General features: G+C 56.1%; 2 protein-coding genes across 6 annotated transcripts; both read right to left on the bottom strand.

Moving 5' to 3' along the window:
- Positions 1-6,595: 6,595 nt before the first annotated feature.
- On the bottom strand, positions 6,596-10,701 carry LAT (linker for activation of T cells). 4 transcript variants are annotated; one of them, XM_077907135.1, is made up of 12 exons: positions 10,239-10,700; positions 10,032-10,059; positions 9,884-9,918; positions 9,518-9,605; positions 9,319-9,383; positions 9,198-9,227; positions 9,053-9,116; positions 8,878-8,972; positions 7,424-7,486; positions 7,228-7,290; positions 6,978-7,091; positions 6,596-6,854 (listed from the first exon to the last, which is right to left on the bottom strand). In XM_077907135.1, the coding sequence occupies exons 1-11, from the start codon at positions 10,330-10,332 to the stop codon at positions 6,985-6,987; spliced, it is 732 nt and encodes a 243-aa protein (XP_077763261.1). In that variant the 5' UTR covers positions 10,333-10,700; the 3' UTR covers positions 6,596-6,854; positions 6,978-6,984. The 4 variants fall into 4 exon arrangements, with proteins under 4 accessions (XP_077763261.1, XP_077763263.1, XP_077763260.1 ...); XM_077907137.1 differs by lacking the exon at positions 9,198-9,227 and having other exon boundaries at positions 10,239-10,701; XM_077907134.1 differs by having other exon boundaries at positions 6,983-7,091; positions 9,053-9,227.
- Positions 10,702-11,221: 520 nt separating this feature from the next.
- Positions 11,222-19,645, bottom strand: SPNS1 (SPNS lysolipid transporter 1, lysophospholipid). Of its 2 annotated transcripts, none has more exons than XM_077907138.1 (13): positions 19,315-19,645; positions 19,023-19,231; positions 18,857-18,922; positions 16,523-16,659; positions 15,236-15,387; positions 15,061-15,127; positions 14,119-14,264; positions 13,667-13,822; positions 13,189-13,378; positions 12,721-12,786; positions 12,359-12,457; positions 11,854-12,025; positions 11,222-11,574 (listed from the first exon to the last, which is right to left on the bottom strand). In XM_077907138.1, the coding sequence occupies exons 1-13, from the start codon at positions 19,443-19,445 to the stop codon at positions 11,480-11,482; spliced, it is 1,686 nt and encodes a 561-aa protein (XP_077763264.1). In that variant the 5' UTR covers positions 19,446-19,645; the 3' UTR covers positions 11,222-11,479. The 2 variants fall into 2 exon arrangements, with proteins under 2 accessions (XP_077763264.1, XP_077763265.1); XM_077907139.1 differs by having other exon boundaries at positions 19,023-19,227; positions 19,315-19,540.
- Between the last annotated feature and the right edge of the window lie 965 nt (positions 19,646-20,610).

The following is a 20,610-nucleotide window of genomic DNA, read 5'->3' on the forward strand; positions in this document are numbered from 1 at the left end:
CTTCTCTCCCTTGGGTGCCCTTCCCATGGTGACCTCTGGCAGCTCCAGGCTCATGTCCTCCCTGTCGACTGGGAGAGAGAGAAAGAGAAAGAGAGAGAGCCTTATTCCCCAGAGTTCCAGCAAAAGTCTTTGTGCAGAGCACAGTTTACCCTCTGCAGAATTTCTCTCTCTCTCTTTTTTTTTTAAATATTAATTTATTTATGATAGACAGAGGGGCAGAGACACAGGAGGAGGGAGAAGCAGGCTCCATACCAGGAGCCTGACACGGGACTCGATCCCGGGGCTCCAGGATCGCGCCCTGGGCCAAAGGCAGGCACCAAACCTCTGAGCCACCCAGGGATCCCCTGCAGAATTTCTCTTTTGGTCTGCCTCTCTGTTTTCTCCTTTTGCACTAATTTTTAACCAGAACATAGCCTCCCTTCCCCCATCCCAAAATAAATAACTATGCTTCCATAAATAACTTTGGAATTTGCTGTGTGACCTTAAGCAATTCACTCAACCTCCCTGAGCCTGTTTTCTTTTCTGCAAGAAGAGCTCCTCATACCTTAGATAGACAGAAGTGTGGTGAGGTTCACCAAAATAACGAGTGTGGCACACAGCAAGTGTGGAACAAGTGCAACTCAACAGCCATTTTTCCTTTCTACCAGCAATAGCCGCTAGGCTCGGCCGCCTTCCCATTTCCAGCCCCTCAGAATTGGGCTGGAGCATGGGACACAGGCCTATGTCAGTCTCAGCACAGGGCATTCTCCCGGCCGGCCAGCCATTGGTTCAAGGAGTCATGTGCCCCAAGCAAGGGCATTTAGGGTCTGTGTAGGGCGTTTGCTGGAAATGCTCAGACATTTGCCCCCCAGGCTGGGAACCCAGAAGCATGCATTGCTGCTAGAACTGTCATGTGTCCACACAAGGGGCGACGACAAATGGAGGCACTTGAGAGAGGAGGGCTGGAGAGAAACTAGAAGGTGGTGATATAATAGGCCTCTGACTCCAGCCACACTTGATAGTTTCTGACCTTCTTAGCAACCAGGGATCCCATCCTTCCACTTCTGGGAACATCTTTTGAGGCTACAGACATCAAGATGAAAAGGTTTTAAAACTGAGGTCCAACATCCCCAAAGGTCCCCAAAGTTCAGAAATCTAGTGGCGGAGTCGGGACTAAAGGAAAGTCTCCTCACTTGTATTCCAGTGCACTTGGCACCAAACATCGTCCTCTTTCTGGAATTATTGCTCATCAGCTCCGAGACTAAGTATATACATACCGAGTCAATAAAGCAGAAGTAAGGAAAACCCAGAGAAATTCTCCTGAGGGGACTGAGGGGGCTAAGATGGGATGCAGGGCATGCACAAAGGAGGGGTGCCCAGGATAGATGGGTCAGCTGCCTTAAAGGGTTCGCTCAAGTGTCTCTGAGAGGCAGTTAGAAGAGGTGGGGGGTGAGGAAGAAATTGAGTCTAGAATTTTTTCAGATGGGTTACTAGGTGCTCGTCATGAGGCCAGGGTGGCCTGACTGTGGGTGGGATTTGGTGGAAATGATAGCAGCCATGGTTAGAAATTTTACTCCTGCAATGGACAGAAAGTCTGGATCAAATTAGCCTTAAAAAAAAAAAAAAAAAGGTTGTTGGCTCTTCAAAAGTAATGGCTTCAGGAACACTGATCTGGGTGCTTAAACAGGCTATCAGAACTCACCTGGCTCCCTGCTCCATGGATGTGGCCTGTTTCTCCCTCTCCCTCTGTTGCTCCCCCTCTTTGTGCTCTCTCGCAGTCAAATAAATAAATAAAATCTTGGGACACCTGTGTGGCCCAGTGGTTGAACATCTGCTTCCAGCTCAGGGCGTGATCCTGGAGTCCTGGGATCGACTCCCACATCAGGTTTCCCACATGGAGCCTGCTTTTCTCTCTGCCTGTGTCTCTGCCTCTCTATGTCTGTCATGAATAAATAAATAAAATATTTTAAAAATAAATGAAATCTGGGGATCCCTGGGTGGCTCAGCGGTTTAGCGCCTGCCTTCGGCCCAGGGCATGATGCTGGAGTCGCTGGAGTCCTGGGATCGAGTCCCACGTCGGGCTCCATGCATGGAGCCTACTTCCTCCTCTGCCTGTGTCTCTGTCTCTCATCTCTCATGAATAAATAAAATAAAATCTTTAAAAATAAAAAATAAAAAATAAATAAATGAAATCTTAAAAAAAAAGAACTTTTTTACTTCCATTTCTGTCCACTATGCTTTCCTCTGTTGTGCCTTCATTCACAGGCAGGCTCTGCCCAAGCAGAAGCGTGCAAACAGGGGATCCCTGGGTGGCTCAGTGGTTCAGCACCTGCCTTTGGCCTGGGGTGTGATCCTGGAGTCCCCGGATCGAGTCCCACGTCCGGCTCCCTGCATGGAGCCTGCTTCTTCCTCTGCCTCTCTGTCTCTGTCAGAGACCCATCTCTGTCTCTCTCTCTCTCTTTCTCTCTCTCCCTCTCTCTGTGTCTCTCATGAATAAATAAATAAAATCTTAAAAAAAAAAAAAGCGTGCAAACACTGCATTTGGACACCTCTTCCCCCACCAGTGCATAAAGAGCTTCCCTTTGCCCGGAGTTCCCCCCAAAGTCTCAGGAACGTGTCTCATTGACCTGAGTGTTCCAGTATCAACCAATTACTGGGCCAGGAGGTGGGATATAATGTTTGGCCATCCTGGGTCACGTGCACATCCAAGCGGGGCTGCCACGCGGCAGCTGCGTGAACACTGGCAAAGCAAATCTGATGGCAGCGATGTTAGTGCACTGTTGTTGGAAGAAGGAATGGGTGCTAGGAAGGCGACAATAAAAATGTCCTCTATAGATGATAAAAGGTGGTCTGCAGATTGGTAATAACAACTTTTTTTTTTCTTCCTGGAATCAAATAAGTTCAGGAAATACCAAGTTAGGCAAAGAGAAACATATTTTATCACAGGATCTCTCTCCAGCACATTTCGTCCTGCAAGGGGGTCTGAAAGAACCCTGCTTTTCCCAGGCCCCCCGACCACAGAATTCTTTTTTTTTTCTTTTTAATGATTTTATTTATTTATTCATGAGAGAGAGAGAGAGAGAAAGAGACAGAGACACAGGCAGAGGGAGAAGCAGGCTCCCTGCAGAGAGCCCGATGCAGGACTTGATCCCAGGACCCTGGGATCATGACCAGAGCTGAGCTCAAGTACTGAGTCACCCAGGTGTCCCCCACAGAATTCTTTCTTGAGAAGCTGCCCCCAGGACTCAGGGGCCACAAGATGCATTTTGAGGAAAACAACCCCGAGCACCACAAAGAGCCCAAGCAGTGTGGGTCAGCGTCCCTCACAGTCCACAGCTCGCTGGCCTGAGCTGCCGCGGGCACTTGCCTCCCTCCGCCCCAGGCTTGCTTCGGGCACCAGAAGCAACTGTGTCCCTGGGAGCCACAGCCAGAAGTTCTGGAGAATTAGGTGGGGACTACTGGGCAGAGATGTAGAAATACTTGAGGTCCCTCCCCGGCCAGCACGGCCCACACCCACATGCTCCTACCCCTGCACTCTGCCCCTGGCTGGCGTCCAGCATGCTGTCACAGGACGGGGCCCCAGGGCCCTGTAGTAACCTGCTTCATAATGCACCCTTGTCGGACGCTTTCTTTTTCCCATCTCACTCCCCTACTCCCCTGTTTTTGCGACCACTTCCCAAATAAACTACTGGCACTAGGACTCTCACCTCAAGGACTGCCTCTGAGAGAACCCAAATCAAAAGAGCTGTTGCTTACTGATGGCTTTTAGAAGCACCCAGAGGTCTCCCCCAACAATTTCAGAGAACACACTCTCTTATCACTAAATTGACCTTTCCTCTCAACAGCAGACTTCAATTAAAAAAAAAAATCTTTTTCTTCTCCTCAGCTTCCAGGGGAAGCTTGCAAAGATTCTTTCCACTGGCCACTCCAGCCCCATAGACCTCATTGCATTGACTCTGTCTGTCCTGCCTGGCTCATCGATTGGTGGAGGCAAAGCCACATATTCTTGCTGGTCCAAGAAGCAAAAATGGGCAGCTTTTCATGTTTCAGGGAATGCCCCTACCCCCAATTCAACAAGACAAGGACCAGAGTCACCTTGGATTTCCCCATGCCTCACAACACAGGGCCATCCCCACATCCCTCGCTTCAGACTCCCAAACGGCTCCTTCTACCTCTCTCCACTGCCTCTCCTTCTTTAGCTAGCCCACCACCACTTTTCACAAGGATACTCCCAACACATCACAAGGATGCTCCCACTTCAGGGCCTTTGCACAAGCTGCTCCTGAGACCTGGAACTCCCTGTGCAACTCACTCACTTGGCACAGACCCTTGACTCTTGGCCTATTTACTGTCTCTTAAAACTGCCCTATCCCCCCTTCCCCCACTCATTCCCTCCTTGGGCCTCGGCCTCTCTTATTATGAAATGGCTCAGATATGCAAACACTTAAGAGAATCACACATCAAACACTGGTATACCCAACCCTGCTTAAGAATAAGACATGACACTCACCACTGAGGCCCTCCTAAATGCATTCTCAACCATTCCCCACACTCTGCCACATGGTTGCCTCTCTCCTGAACTTGGTATTCCTCGTTGCTTTGCCTACCTTGCATACGTGTGTATCCCTGAACTATAGGTATACCCATTTTCTTTTTTTTTTTTTTAATATTTTATTTGAGAGAGAACAAGCAAGAGAGCATAAGTGGGGGGAAGGGGCAAGAGGAGAAGCAGACTCCCCACTGAGCAGGGAGCCCAATGCAGAGCGTGACCCCAGGACCCTGGACCTGAGCCGAAGGCAGACACTTAGAGCCACCCCAGCGCCCCTATATACCACTTTTCATGTTCTCAACTTTATATAAATAAAACAACTTGTTTTCCTTTTCTCGCTCCATACTCTCTTGGTGATGTTTGTCCGTGCTGACAGGTGCCACCCCAGTGCACTCATTTTTACCTGCTGGGGAGCATTCACGGTGTGACAAGGCTACAAGTGCTCCATCCACTCTCCCCCAATCGCCTCTACTGTTGCCAGCTGTTGGCCGTTGGCCATTGCGACGCTGCCCCAAGCCTCTGGCACCCGCCCCCTTAACCTGCAGGCTGTTTGCTCAGGATTTCTACCCAGGAATCTGCTGGGTAAGGAGACACACCATCTTCAGCCTTACTGATGTTGCTAGATTGTTCTCCAAGGTACTTGTACCAACATACCTGTTTGGTAAACTTTCTGTTCCTCAGCCCAGAACAGGTGCCTCTTCCCTGCTTCCTCCAAACAAACTCTACCTGTTGACATCCAGCCCACCCAGCCCTCTCCCCAGGCCTTCCTCCCCCGCTTCAGCAATCGGGCCTCTTACAAGCCTCCCTGGTAGAGCAGCCGGCAATTTGCACAACAGCCGGAGCAAGGACGTTAGCAGCAGTGACTCCAGAGGCCAACAGCTATGGATGGAATCCCGGATTTGCCATCTGGGCTGTGTGCCTTTGGGCAAATGGCGTCTCGTCTCTGGGCCTGTTTCCTCACCTGTGAATGGGGATACCCAGGGTAAACCGACCACAGGGCAATGGCAGTGATCAAACGAGATAAGCATGGAAGCATGGTGGGTGCTTGAAGATAAGTTGTTACTATTGCCTTTGAAGCCCACAGGGGACGCCGACAACTCCACATCACTCAGGACTACTTTGGCTATAGGCAACAGAAACCCCAAGTCAAGTCGGTGGAAGACAACTGGTAATTTATTGGCCCAGGTAACTGGGAAGTCAGAGGCGTCTCGCTTTGGGTGTGACCAGATCCGGGAATTCCGACGCCATTAGGAAGCTGGCCCTGTCCAGATTTGGGCCATTCTGTCCTCCACATCACCTTCATTCTCGGGCAGGCTCTCCAAGTAGGGGCTCTAGGAAGAGCCAAGTTTACCAAGCTGTGTGTAAGAAGAGCTTCGCCTTCCAGACACTTTCTGCCAAATCCCAGGGTTGGACCTCAGGGGCCCAGGTTAGGTTTATGTGCCCAGACCAGAGCCAGTCACAGTGACCAAGGCATCCACCAGAAGCTGCTTGAAGTGTGCTTCTCAGAACAGAGCTGTTGGAACTCCCTGGTAGCTCCTTTGAAAATGCAGACTCTCAGGCCCCATTCCAGACCTACTCATTTGGAATTTGCATTTTGGCAAGACCTCCAGGTGAGCCATCTGCACACCAAGGTCTGAAGAGGCTACACTGCACATTACCTTTCAGTTGCCTGGGGTCAAGTCCATCCCCTTGCCTTAAAGATGGAGAACCTGAGGGCCAGTGGGAAGCAATCTCGTTCTATGCATCCACTCTGCACCCAGGGCTTCCTCATGCATTGCCCTCCCATCATCCCAGCCATCATCTGCCATGTCCGTGGACTACCTCATGGGCAAGGGATGCACTGAAGCCTGGACAAGCCAGCCTGGGTTGGACTTGCCTCGCACCAAGGTGCCGTGTCCCGGCCACCATTCAGCCACTCCTAGTACCTGTCAGGCCCCTCAGGAGCACGGCAGCCCCCAACACAGACACACACAGGCTCGTGCACACATACACTCCCACACAGGTGCTCAGGCACAGCCCACCCTCATGTAGACTCCCACCCACCAGGCCCCCCAAAGGCAAGAATGCTACAGACCACAGCAGCCTTTATTCTACTGCAGAACAGGGCTGAGGCCAGGGTAGTTCATTCTCAGGCTGCGTCAGAAGGTGCAGTCTCGGGGCACACACACTGCACCCCAAAGTGACAATAAGTTAGGGGGGAGATTCTCAGACTGTTCTCTGGCTGGAGTCAGGGTGGGGTGCCAAGTGGGGGCCCCCCAGAGCCCTGCCAGTTGCCCAGCTGGGTGCTCCCAGGACAGGCTGGTTCCAGGACAGGCATAGCCTCTCCCTGAAACAACAGGGCAGGGAGAGGAAAGGGATGTGACGTCAGGAGGTCAGTGGGCTCAGAGGGATCCCCAAAGGAGTCGGAGGATGGGCTGACGGGCAGGGCGGGGCAGGCAGGACCTCTCACCGGACCCTCAGTTAAGCCCCTGCAGATTCTCATAATCTGGAGCTCCCTCTTCTTCTTCGTCATCGTCATCATCATCATCATCATTGTCCTCCACCTCCTGGGAGCTCAGGATGGCTGGGAGGGGAGGGAGGTCTTCGGCTCTCAGACCATCCCCCCTTCCCCAGATGGGCTCCCCAGGCTTGGAACCCAGGCTGGGGGTGGTTGCCCCACCCCCACCCCCCACCCCACCCTACCCCTGGCCAGCACACACCAGGGTCGGTCCCAGCCAAGGACGGCAGCTCCTGAGACACATTCACATACTCCCGGCTCCCATCTGCAGGGACGGATGAGAAAGGAGGCGGCCACGTGGAGGGTGAGAGAGCAGGACACTCAAAGAGGGGGTCACAGCAGGGTGAGGGAGGGAAGGGGGATTCCAGGGAGCCCCCCCCCCCCCCCCCGCCACTCACCCAGAGATGCATTTGCACTTTCCTTGCTCTCAGGGACGTTCACATAATCCTCCCCCGACTCCACTGTAGGAGAAGCAGGGCCCCCGGCACCGTCACCCAGAGGGCCGAGCACAGGCACCCACGGCATCCCCACTGGACTCCTGACAAGACCAGCCCCAAACTCCCACCCACAGACCTCAGAGGTCACCCCATAGCCAGCCCTGGGGGGGTCCCACAGAGGCCTGGGTGATGGAGAGAAATAGGGTAACTTGGCCAGAACCGATGAGAAGGAGAGGAATTGTGGGAGAGAATGGACGGCAGACCCTGCCAGCATGTGCCCCAGGCTGGGGGTGAGGCTGGAGAACGGCTCAGAGCTGAGGCACCGGTGCCGCCGGCCAGGCCAGCCCTGCACCCCCAATCTCGTCCCAGTGCCCTCCAGGCCCTGGCGCTCGGCACCGTCTTGCCCTTTCATGCCGACTTGCTCCTCCACGAGGCCGTGGACAAGGCGGGCTCTGGAGCCAGAGCGCCCAGGTTCACGCCCGGCGCCAGCGCTCACAGTCGTGCAACCTCACAAGAGGTCCCTAACCTCTCTGGGCCTCGCTGTTCCCCCCAGTGTAAGAGGGTGAGCAGCAGCACCCCCTCCCAGGGGTGTCGTGAGAACTAACGCAGAGAATATGGAAACAGGGCCTGTCCTACGGCAAGTGCCGCCGAGGGCCCGTTAAATAAATAACCCCTCGTGTCGTACAGTCGGGACAACCGAGGCGCAGGATGGGGAGACGTGGGCTCAACAGCACCTGGGAACCGTGACGTTTAATAAGTTAGTGCACCAGACACTCAGGAGGCAGGGAGTAGGCTCCCGACAACACTAGGCCTCATCCTGACGCCGCCTCTTGAGCTGTTTGATCAGAGGCGCCCAGTAAATATGGTGAAGGAGGGAAGGACAGGGGATGAACAAATGAAGGAAAAGAAGCCCTGGCACAGATGGCGAGTTGGCGATTGAGTTGGCAAATGGCACCGGATGGGCCGAACAGGTTTGGAGAATGAGGACAGGGCTGGAAAGCTAAGCTCGCCAGGCGCGGGAGGAAGCCTCCAACAGGCAGCGTGAGACCCACGCGAAGGGAGAAAAGCAGCTCAGAGGAAACCGAAACGATGCCGGAAGCAGAAGAAAACTTCCCAAAGCCCCTGCCGAAGAAGACAACCTATAAGATTTACAAGATGATGTGGCCTCCATGAGAAAGGAACAGAGGCCAAGAGAGAGCCTCCGGGTGGGAGAGACCGAAGAACAGAGGCCAGAAGAAGAGTGAATCAGAGAAAGGTCGCAAACAATAAAAGGGAAAGACCACGAAGAAGGAAAGAGGATGGGAAGGAAAGGAAATCAGGAGGTCGGAGTGGAAGTGCACCCTGAGGGACAGGCATCCTAGAGAGAGGAGAGACTGCGGAGGGGCGGCCACAGGGACAGTCGCCGGGGAACTCACTGGAGAAGGCGCTGTCTCGGAGGCTGGGGTTGCTGGGCACCGGAGCCGGTGGGACCGCAGTGCCGGTGGCTGGCGTGCTGTCAGGAAGCACCTCCCTGAGGGGGAGTCGAGGGGCGGTGAGTGAGGACCCCCCTCCGGCCAGGGTCCCCACCAGCCCGCCCACCAGGCCACTCACAAGTAGCCCTCGTTGTGATACTCCTCCTCCTCGTCCTCGTCGTTGTCCTCGCAGGAGAGGTGCTCTGGGGTAACGACACAGCGATCAGGGCGCAGGCCAGGCCCCAGCCTCCCTGCAACCAGGGCCCCCGGGGCCCCAGACGCACCCTCGTTCTCGTAGCTCGCCACACTGTTGGCTTCGGAGAGAGAGCAAGAGGGAGACAGTCAGCTCAGAGGGGGTCTCGCCTCTGCCCAGCCCCAGCCGTCTGAGCCCGGCTCCACACTTACCACCATCTGAGTCCTGCCGGGAAGACGGCATGCGGTGGGAGCCCCCGGGGGGCTGTGGGGACCTCCTGGGAGTCAAAGGTCACAGGTTATGCTGGGGTGGGGCTCTGGGACAAGCGGATTGTCACAGGGAAGGGGACCCCCAATCTACAGAGGTGAGCCGGGTAAAGAGGGCGTTGTGAAGGGGGAGGATGCTACTTACGGGATGGGAAGCAGGTCCGGCTGGCTCAAGGGTGGGTAAGAGGTAACAGGCCCATAGGATGGGGCCGATGGCCAGGGCACAACTGTAGCTGAGGACACAGGACCAAGCACAAGGAGTGACTCCAGACATCTTGCCCCTACTCTCATTGAGGCCTCAAAGGATAGACTAGCCCCATGAAACCTCCTGTGCCCTGGACAGGCCCGAGGACACCCATCTCCCTCCCTAGTCCCAGATCAGGTCAAAGCCATGTGGGCAGCCACGGTGGAGGGAAGGCAGGAGGGGGGACCTGAACAAAGGCACACAATCTCTCATGCGCCAGGGACCCTCTCTCCTACACCCAAGGGAGGGGACCCTCCAGGTACTCACGAGGTCTTTTGATCACAATGCTACTTGGGGTCAAGCTGGCAAGAGAGACAGAGCTTGGTCAGGGGCAGGAGAGGCCCCAGCTCCCATCCCAGCCCCCAGGGTCACACAGGGTAGTGAGGGAGCCACACAGGGCCCATGGGCAACTCACCTATCAGAGGCGGTGCTGTCATAAGAGCCTGGGGAAGAGAAGTCAGTGAGGCAGGAAGAGGGGTGGCGAGGGGAGAGGGTGGGAGCGCAGGGCTCTCAGGTCTCACACACGCAGGACAGAGGTAGGATGGAGCAAGGGGGTCAAGGAGGGCCGAAGATCCCCGAAGGCATGTCCTGAGAGCGGTGTTACCCGGCAGCCCGCACTCACCTGGCAGCTCTCGGCAGCGCACGCACAGCACTACGGCCAAGAGGGGCAGCAACAGGAGGCCCAGCATATAGGGGATCAGGACGACGGCCTCCATCTGCAGCAGAGCTTGGACCAGGCCTGGCTGCCTGCCGCCCAGCACGCTGAGCTGCGGCAGGGTGTGAGCTGGGCCAGCACGGGTGCGGGAACCCAGTGGGCACCAGCCTGGAAGCCTGACTGCGGGCCGTCTGTGCCCTCCTTGGGCACTCCTTGGACCCCCTGCCCCTTGCCGGGCCTCGCAGGGGTCGGCACTGCCTAGGGAAGACCCGTGATCCCAGGGCAGACCGACCAGGGTCTGGGCCGGAGTCTGGGGCGCCAGTCACCCCTGCGCGGCCCCCGCGCCCCAGCCCTACCTGCCCCTCGGCTAGGCGCCTGCCTCTCAGAGCCTGCCCGCCTGTGGCAGGAAGCTGTGGTGAGCCCCGGGTGAGGGCAGGAAATCATCGGGCTCAGCCGGCTGCCCCCGCCCCCTTCCCACCCCCACCCAGCCAGCGGGGAGGGGGAGGAAGAGGCCTTTGGAGCCACCCCTGGGTCCTCAGGAGGGGTCTGCTGGCCTCCGGGACAAAGAGCTATTCCTACCAGGGAAGGAGGGCAAGATAGTTACAGGCCACCCGACAGCCATGGCGTCCACAGCCAGGACTCAAGGGGGCAGCCAGGAGGGAGGCCCGGACGCTGGGAATCAAGGGGCACGGGGCAGTACCCACCCTACCTTACCCTGGCTGGCCTACCAAGAGGGGCAGGCTCGAGGGGAACCATGGGCGTGACTCACAGTCACACTGAGCTACTTCACTCCGCACTCTTTTTCACCCGGCCCAGGAGGGCACGGATTTGCCCAAGGTCCCACACAAGTGACCCCATAGCCCCAGGAGTCCTGGGGCCAGAGTAGGGGCATCCCCTGCAGACAACCAGAGGTCAGTAACACCCACAGAGACTCAGGCAGGCACTCAGGGTCTGGCTACAAATTTTATTCAGTTACAAATAGCACCGAGCCCCTGGGGCTGCTCCAGGGGAGGGGAGTCCCCCTCCCAGACCCCCCAGAACCTCCCCACCCTGCCCTTGGCTGCTGCCTGTGTAGTGTGTGGGAGCCGGAACATGGCCCACAGCCACTCCTAGAAGCCAGGCCAGGCCGAGGGTTTGCGCCTGGGCACCTTCTGGGGTGGGCCTGGAGCCAGCTGCGGTACGTATGCAGGTTGGTGTGCAATGGTCCCTCAGATAAGCACACTGGACACAGGGACCCGGGTGGAGCGGCCTCGCTGGGGTACCACAATTCGGTCATCTGCAGGTCCAGCCTCACGCAGCAGACCTGCCGAGGGAGGGGTCAGAGCCAGGGCTGGATAAACAAAAAGACACAAAAACAGGGAGGGAACAGAAAGGCAGTGGAAAGTGGACAGGGCCAGCAGACCCACCAGAGCCACGAGCACAGTGGGATATCAGTTCGTTGGCCAGGCAGACCCAAAGCCGAATGAGGGAAGGGCTGTGGGCTCAGGGAAGCCAGGGACACGGGCTGGGACAGATGGACAAGCAGGCAGTATCCTGAAGTCGGCAAGGAGCCACGGGCGGACAAAGGGAAGGCCCCACTGACCCTGCACGTGCAGCTGGGCCCGCCGGCGGTCGCCCTCGATGAAGATGGCAGTGCCCAAGAAGGCCGCCCCACCCAGGGCCCCCACGAAGGCGCAGAGCATCAGCGAGAACTGCAGGGCACGGAACTCGGACAAGAAGGAGGGGGGCCAGCTCCGGCGGAGGCGGTCGGAGATCTGCAGAGAGACGAGTAAAGGAGTGCCAGGAGAATGAGCCACAGAGAGGGAGCCCCTGGACTCCAGAAGGACAGAGGTGTCAGGAGCCGGCAATGAGGGGCAGTCTGGAGGACTGGGGAAGGTCTTGTGGCCCCACTGTTCAAGGTGCAAACAAAACCCTGGATGCCCGGCTGAAGGTCCAAGGTGAGGGGTACCTAGCACACAACACACAAACACCCAACTGGGGTCAAACCTTCTATGTCGGCCCAAGCTCAGGCCGCTGCCTGCTGGCAGGTGCCAGGAATTCAGTGTCCCCGAGCCCCACCCCAGGCCCAGCTGAGGGGCAGTGCTCACCAGGCCGATGAGGTAGGGGCTCCCAGCATCACCCAGCAGGTGGGACAGCACGATCTGGAAGGCCTCAGCAGTGGAACGTCGTGTGGGGATCACCACGTACTGGGGAGAGGAGGGGCAGGGGGCAGAGGGCAAAGACAGGGCCAAGGCTCAGCCCAGGCTGAGACCAGAGGTGAACCCAGCTCAGGAGTATAAATGGGGCATACGCCCAAACTACAGGCCCATCTGGGGCTGACTGTGAAGTCAGTCTGGATTTGGGTTTTGGAAAAGGGGCACAGGCCACAGGGAAGGCAAGCGAGGCCTCCTGCCCCCAGTCCTTACTTCCGTCAGCCTCTGGGCCAACCCTGAGCGGCCCACCTACTCACCAACAGAATGTCAGCCACGATGGCCCAGTTCATGGACAGCAGTGTCTCTCCAATAAAGATGAAAATCTGAGGGGTTGGAGATGGGGAGACCGAGGTGGTGAAGAGGTTGTCTCATCACAAGAAGAGCAAACACATGGAGGGTACACCATGTACCAGGGCCATCTACTAACTCACTTAATCAAATCCCCAGAATACCCCTGTGAGACAAAGCCATCATTCCTTTTTTTTTTTTTTTTTTTAAAGTCATCATTCCTATTTTACAGATGACAAACTGAGCACAGAGAGGTTAACTCACTTGCCTAATGCAATGTCACACAGCTGGGAAGAGCCATACCTGAGGTTGAAAACCAGGCATTCTGGTTCAAGTTGTCTCCAAACCACCACCTGGTTGACCCCAGGCCTGCCCCAGTATACCGTTCCTCCCCGCTAGACCCAGAACACCCGCTGTGACACCTGATGGCTACTCACATAGGTGGCCACGATGCTACCACGGGCACAGGCAAGGGACAGGAAGAGGAAGGGCGCAGAGCCCAAGAGGCCAGCAGCACAGACCAGAGGGTCAGCACGGGGGTTGGATCGGCGGAGGCGGCGGCTGATCTCCACGCCCAGGCCCACACCCAGGACCCCGGTCAGGCAGGTGATGAGCCCAAAGATGAGGCTGGGAGCAGGGGGAGGGTCATGGAGGCCAGTCCGTCTGCCTGCAAAGCCCCCTCACCTCACCCCCGTGGCCTGGAGAAGATGCTCTGTCCCAGCCACCCACACAACTCAGGTCTACCCGGGTCCCCGTGGGTCACACAGCTCCGAGAGGAAGGGATCAGCCCATCACCTACTTCCCACACCGGGAAACTGACACTGGGGGAGGAAGGAGCCTGAGTCTGAATCAAGACTCTCTCCATTCCACCCCCTGCCACCTGCAGGTCACCTAGCCTAACCCCCATTTGGGTACCTGTCAGAGGATGAGCAGGAGTCTCCAGGGAGGCAGGGTGGGGTCTCCCCCAAGACCACACGAGAACGCAGCAAGAACGCCGGAGCCCAGAGAGCCAGGGAGCCCGTGACAAAGGCCACAGCAGTGAAGCCAAGGGAAGAGAGGATGAAACTAGGACTGTAGATAGTTGAGGGGGAGGAAGTCAGACTCCATGGAGGTGTCAGGGTAGGAGACCTCCTTTCCTGGCGTATTTTGGTAAGGCCGGGACACTGGGTGTGGAAGCAGTCTTGGATGGGCCTGGATCTAGGCCTATAATTCAAGCTGCTGCCACGTGGGGGCAGTGATGACTGAACACCTGGCCTTGGGGGAGGGCCAGTGGGCAAAAAAGAGGACACTTGCGTAAATCTCAAACCAGACACCAAGGGCCTTGCCAGGAGGCCTCAAATGTTGGGTTAGAATGGAACTAAACTCACTTTCTTGCCAGAGCCCTCAGATCTGCCCACCACGAGGTGGGGTTGAGGGGCGGTGAGTCTGAGTGGCGCTCCACAGCTCCCCTTGGCGGCTCCCGCACTACCAGGAACAGCAGCAGAACAGCCACCACCCCTAGACCTGGTGTCACCTGGGGAAAGAGTGGGCTTCAGGACAGGCATGGACAGGGAGGCTGGGAAAAAGTGAGGGTATATAAAGATAACTCAGACTCCGAGGCCTGAAGCCCAAGGCAAGTGCCTGCCCATAGGCGCTGAGCCCACGTTCAGGAGTAGGGGGCAAGTGCCACTAGGAGCCCCTGTTTCTGCAAGCCTAACTACTTCCTCTTTGGTAACAGCACCCTAATTTCCTTCTAGGAAAGTACTCCCCCCACTTCTCTTAATCCATGTGGTTCAAACACGGGGGGGCTTGTAACCCAGACTTGGCTGACAAGAGTAGTGGTAACATCCCTGGCCTCTGTCATTGATTCAATGGCAGGAACGTGACACACGTTCATCTAATCAGACACCATCCAGGACTATTGCTCAAGGATCTGGGGTGCCAACATTTCTAAACGGGAAAATAAACATGTGGAGCTTTCACTTGCTTGAGAATGAAATTAACATAGAGCAAAGTAGAGCTGAGAAAAAGAATGATTGAATTCTTGTGACGAAGTGGGAGTCCTGGATCCAGCTCTACCTGAAGCTCACTCTGGGACTTTCCATTAGGAGAGCCACCAGAGTCCCATTTGGGGGCTTACAGTTTTACAGGGCACCTGTAACCCGCAACCAAGAGTTTTGTCTAGCACATGGCTTCGTGGTGAGGGCAGCCAGGCTTCCTACGGGCTTGGCGGCACAAGCACTGCCTTCAAAGGGGGTGTGTCTGGAGGCAGGAACGGGAAAATCCGTGAGAACGTTGCTGAGCCTCCCCCAGGTAGTGTCCACACTCACCCGCAAAGCCCAGTGCCAGTCCCCAGCCACGTCCTTGACTTTGGAGCCTGCAATGTAACCCAGACCACTGGGGAAAGGGGATGGGAGAGGGGAGGGGCAGCCGGTCAGTCAGGCCCCACGCCAGGTCCTCTGCCACCCCCGCATGCCTCCCCAGGCCCACGGCCCCCTCAGGTACCTGCCCACGGGGATGGCAAAGTAGAACACACTGAGCATCCGACTCCGCTGGTCTGCCACGAAGAGGTCAGCGATGAGGGTGGGTGCGATGGTGGAGTAACTGGCCTCCCCGACCCCCACCAGGCCCCGGGTCAGAAGAAGCAGCCAGAATCGCTGGGAAACGAAACGTGGGGGAGGTGGCACCCCGCCCTGCAGCCAGCCTCCCAGCCTCCCTCACCGGCCAGCTCCGGTGGGCGGCAGGGATGGCAGGAGAGAGACCGGAGCCTAACAGACCAGAGCCTGAGTCCTGGCTCTACTACTTACTAGCTGTGACTTTGGGAAAGCAACTTAACCTCTCTGAGCCTCAGATTCCTCATCTGCAAAAGGGGGAGAATAATAACTTGCTCACATAACTATCGCCAGGATTAGATAAGAGAAGTTCTACTCAATACTTTGCACCTAGCAGGTGCCAAATTAACTAATTTCTACCACCCAAGACACCCCAACAGTGAGTGGCGATCTTAGGCGGAGGTGTATTTGTCTACGGAAGACGTCTGAGGCTAAGGACAGGGCAGGCTCAGGCGAGGGGAGTATGTGGTGCCTGGGGCTGACGACAAGTTCCAGGGCAGAGAGTGCAAATGGACAGACAGAGGAGATTTCAAAGGAGCAGAGAAGCAACAGCCAGGGAGGCAGGAGGAAAACCAGAAGAGTGGCATCACAGAAGTCAGAAGAGAGTTTCCGGAAGGAAGAAGTGGGTCAATAGAGCCGGAGGCTCCCAGGAGATCTAGCAAGAGCAGGATTAGGAAGTAAGAGCTACATTTAGCAACCAAAAAGTGACTGTTGACTTTGGCAATGGAGTGGTGGGGGCAGGTTGGCCAGCAGTGTTCCGGGGTGAGTGGGAGGAGAGAAGTGCAAGCAAAGTGAGAGCCTCTCTCCCTGGCTGCTCTTTCACCCAGACTGGCACCAGGTCAAGGGGGCCTCGTGGGAAGTCTGACGAGAAAGGAGAAGAGGGAGAATGAACAGTCCAGGTGAGGTCTTTTCTGTGGTATGGAAATGTGAGTGCTGAGGTGTGGAGTGGAAGGAGTCAACGGTTCAGGGGAAGTGGGCGATGGACAGAAGAATGCTCTAGAACAACAGGGGAAGGGGAGGGGTGGGCAGATTAACTCAGGCAAGCAGGGGATAGAGGATGGCATGGACCAAGGGAAGTGCAGAAGTTCCCCAGGTCCAATCTGCAATGACTCCAAAGAGCAGCAGCAAAGACTGATGGGTAGTAGGGGGACCAGAAGCAGGAACTAGCATGGGGCCTCACCTCTCTGGGGATGAAGGACGACCCCAGTGTCACCAGAGACCAGAAGGCAATGCCCCCGCACATGAGATACTTCCGATTGTACCTGTCACCCAGGTAGCCAAACACAGGTGCCAACACCATGTAACTGGAGATGAACACTGAGAGGAAGCAGAAAGTCACAGCCCAGCCCCAGTACCCCTCGCCCACCCTGACCCCAGCTCAGGAAGGGCAAGGGGGAGCAGTATTACCTCCTAATCCTGAAACTACCAGAGTTTCCTGCCAGAGAAGTCCAGCCCCATTTTCAGCATCCTCCAAACCTTCCTTCAGCCGGGCTGACCCATCACTTCCTCCCATGCAGCCAAGAGCAAAATCCAAACTCCACACCATGGCCCATGATGTACTATCTGATCTAGCGCCCCCTCCACACACACACCTCTCCAACCTTGCGCTCATCCTCTCTCTCTTCTTTGCATCCCAGTGGCCCAACTCCCAACCTCAGTATCATTAGGATTTCTGGCACCTACTGTCCTCTCCATTGGGAACATATCTCCTCTCACCTGAGCTTCACAGAACCTTCAGGTTCCAGCTTAGATACCTTCCCAGCCCCCACATACTCGATCTCTATCACAATTACTCTGTTTTCTTTCACAAAATACTCCTACCAAAAATCATCTCATTTTCAGTTTTGGTTTTTAAGGACTGGTGCTCATTCCCAGTAGAATGGCAGTTCCGTGAAGACAGAGACCTTGCCAGTAGTGGCCACAGCTGTATGTCCACCACTGAACACATGGCATCACACAAAACATAGGCTCAGTAAACATGTGTTGAATGAAAAAAATGAATGTGGTTGACAAAGTCCTGCTTCTTTTCTACCTCAACAACTTTTTTTTAAATTTATTTATTCATGAGACATCAGAGAGAGAGAGAGAGGGAGAGAGAGGTGCAGAGACACAGGCAGAGGGAGAAGCAGGCTACCTCTAGGGAGCCCGACGTGGGACTCGATCCGGGGTCTCCAGGATCATGCCCCGGGCTGAAGGCGGCGCTAAACCGCTGAGCCACCCGGGCCGCCCTAATGCAACAACTTTTTAAAGCTTTGCAACTTTGACCTATGATCTCATTCTCCTTCCTCTAGTCTTTACCTTAATCACTCTAGGTCCTTACTGGTCTTGGGTGGAGCAAAGAACTCTTCATTATCTTGTTTCAAACTCCTCCCCTCTCACTTGTGTGACTCTGGGCAAGCCTGAGCTCATCTCTAAGCCTCAGTTTCTCTATAAAAATGTAGACAAGAGGGGCAGCCCTGGTGGCTCAGCAGTTTAGCGCCACCTTCAGTCCAGGGCCTGATCCTGGAGACCCAGGATGGAGTCCCATGTCAGGCTTCCTGCATGGAGCCTGCTTCTCCCTCTGCCTGTGTCTCTGCCTCTCTCTCTCTCTCTGTGTCTCTCATGGATAAATAAATAAAATCTGTTTTAAAAAAATGTAGACAAGACGACCTGATTTCTCTATAAATTAAAAACACCGCCAACTCTTTGGCTGGTGAAAAGATTAGAAGACAATGGGCGTAAAAGGTCTTGGCCAAGTTCTGTGTATGTTATCACCTCTTCCTCCAGGGCCTGGCACAGAGTAAGTGCTCAGAAATGTTCAATAAAGGAGTGAAGGAAAAGAGGATTTGGCCTTGGCTTTGCCTCTCCCACAAATCCCAAAGTTCTGAACAAGTAAAACTCAACTCTCCCCATTCCAGACACCCACTTCTGCCATTATTTATTGGGTGCTGATCATGCTCCCGACACCATACCATGCACTTCACAGGCTTTGGTTTGCACATAATCCTCACATCAGCCCCAGGAGGTGCTCTGGGTTACTACTAGGTCCATCTCACCGACCAGGAAAGTGAAGCTTACAGAGACTGAGGACCTTGCCTACCATCACAGTAAGTGGAAAGCTGAGATTTAAACCCAGGTCTGTCTTAACCATTACACTAAACTGCCTTTTAAATTGCGGTGTCCTAACTGAACAGGTCAGCCCAGAGCAGAATGAGGGCCATCTTCCCACCACCACCACTACTAAGTCTGGCCTCTCTCACTCTCTCTTAAGATTTTATTTATTCATGAGAGACACAGAGAGAGGCAGAAACATAGGCAGAGGGAGAAGCAGGCTCCCCATGGGGAACCCTATGTGAGACTCAATCCCAGTACCCCAGGATCATGACCTGAGCTGAACACAGACACTCAACTGCTGAGCCACCCAGGCGTCCCATGGCCACTCTATCTTACTGAGGTCCCAGGCATGCCAGCATGTAATCCCATTGGGGCAGAAATGAAAGAAAAGCTGCTGTGCTGCGGAGGGGCCTCCACTCACCGGTCTGGATGAGGCCAGAGCTGCTGTCTCCGATGTCGAAGAACTGCTCAATGTCTGGAAGGACGCCTGGGAAGAAGACTCGGGATGGGCTCGGCGAGGCAGCCCCGCCTCCGCGACCCCCTCCCTTCCCCTAGTCTGACTCCCCAGCCCCACCCCAAGTCAGTACCCGCCACGGTGAAGCGGTCCATGTAGTTGAGGAGGTTGATGTAGCACAGCACCGCCACTATGAGTGCCGAATGGCCCGGAGACAAGCCGGTGATGCGCTGCAGCCCCTCCCGGTCCGGGACCTCGGGATCCTCGGACTTCGAGTTCCCCAGGGCCCCGGGTAACCCCGGGGTGCCGGGCACCGGCCCGTCGTCCGTGTCATCCGCCTGGCTGAGGAAGGGTGCGGTGTCGGACCCGGACATGGTCCCCGGGGGCCTCGCCCGCCCGCGCTCCGGTCCTACCGACGATCCCACCTGCGAGGGGAGGTTGCTGGAGAAAGGAGGATGGGGGGAACCCAGGCGAGGGAGGGGAGTCCAGGCACCCGCAGGCGCTTGCCCGGAAGCACGGAGCACGGCTGGGATGGAACGCGGGCCCGGCCTGTCATGCCTCCCGGTCCCGGCAGACACAGCAACGCGGCGAGCGACGCCGGGGACAGGAGCGGGGCGGAGAGGGCCTGACCCCCTCGCCCAAGCCGAGGCCTCCCCTCACCCCCGACGGGAGCCCACTGCAGTCACTGTCGCTCAGCCCCGGCGCTGCACCACGGCCGCCGCCATGTTGGCCTGGAGCCGGTCATGTGACGCTGGAGCCCAGGAGGCCGACGCCCCCTCGCGCGTGCCCTCGACACGTGACTGCCGCGGCTCCCCCGTCACGTGACCGCCGGCCGGTCGCCAGGGTAACGAGAGGCCGTCGCAGACCCGCGCGTGCCCCGCCGCTGGGGTCGGGGGGAAGCGGTGCAGTCGCCCAGCGCTCCGAACCTCGGCTTCCCCGTGTGCGCCTCCCACTGGGCACACTTCTGATCCAACGAGATCAAACGAGACAATGGAGTCGTGAAAGGTTCTGGAAGTACTTTACTTCCAGAAATGCCAGCGATCCGTTCTCGCTCTTGGCAATTACCCTTCCTCGATGTCCGGTGTGGGCTTCAGACACGCTCAGGAAGCGTTGAAGGAGTGAATGGTGAACAGCAGCCCCTAGCCCAGCCGCTCCAGCGGGCCGGGTCCCTAGCATTCGGATGCCCTAAGCAGCTGCCCGTCAATTCCTGAGCTTCTCCCCCGGTGGACGTTGACCCCACACGCCACCCAGGATCCGATTTCCCTCACCTCCAGCCGAGACTGAAGCCCTCGCGCCCCCTGGTGGTCTCATCTGGGATGCTCCTAGCTGCAGGACTGAGCTCCCACACCACCATTTATTTCCCTGCAAATAAATGTGCATTCAAGACCCCTCTTCCAAACTGACTTCTAAGCCCTTCTCCTGAAATTCTGGAGTCTCATGGGGAGAGCATGGGGTACCCAAGGTCTTACCAGAAACCATTTGAGTCATGAATATCGCTTGTTGGCGCCCCCCCCCTTCCAAAATATTTCATGTTTCATAACCTTAAGCCTAGTCTCTCCCCTGAGGTCTAAGGGGAAGAGACAGAGAGGAACTCCAGATTGTAGTTCCTGAATTTCCTCAACAAAATATTACTGAGCATTACACATTACTATGTGTCTGGCATCATGCCAGGTGTCAAGCAAAGCCGATTTAGTCCCTACCCTCAGGAGGTCTATCTGGAG

The sequence above is a fragment of the Canis aureus genome, chromosome 8, assembly GCF_053574225.1.
Source record: "Canis aureus isolate CA01 chromosome 8, VMU_Caureus_v.1.0, whole genome shotgun sequence".
Classification (NCBI taxonomy): Eukaryota; Metazoa; Chordata; class Mammalia; order Carnivora; family Canidae; genus Canis; species Canis aureus.

Coding starts and splice junctions, on each gene's coding strand:
- LAT (XM_077907134.1), bottom strand. CDS start 10,332: ATGGAGGCCGTCGTCCTGATCCCCTATATGCTGGGCCTCCTGTTGCTG. Junction 9,919..10,031: donor GACAGCACCGCCTCTGATAG/GTGAGTTGCCCA, acceptor CTCTCTTGCCAG/CTTGACCCCAAGTAGCATTG. Junction 9,606..9,883: donor CATTGTGATCAAAAGACCTC/GTGAGTACCTGG, acceptor CTGTGTCCTCAG/CTACAGTTGTGCCCTGGCCA.
- SPNS1 (XM_077907138.1), bottom strand. CDS start 19,445: ATGACAGGCCGGGCCCGCGTTCCATCCCAGCCGTGCTCCGTGCTTCCG. Junction 14,265..15,060: donor ACTGGCACTGGGCTTTGCGG/GTGAGTGTGGAC, acceptor CTCTTTCCCCAG/GTGACACCAGGTCTAGGGGT. Junction 11,575..11,853: donor GGCCCAGCTGCACGTGCAGG/GTCAGTGGGGCC, acceptor CTCCCTCGGCAG/GTCTGCTGCGTGAGGCTGGA.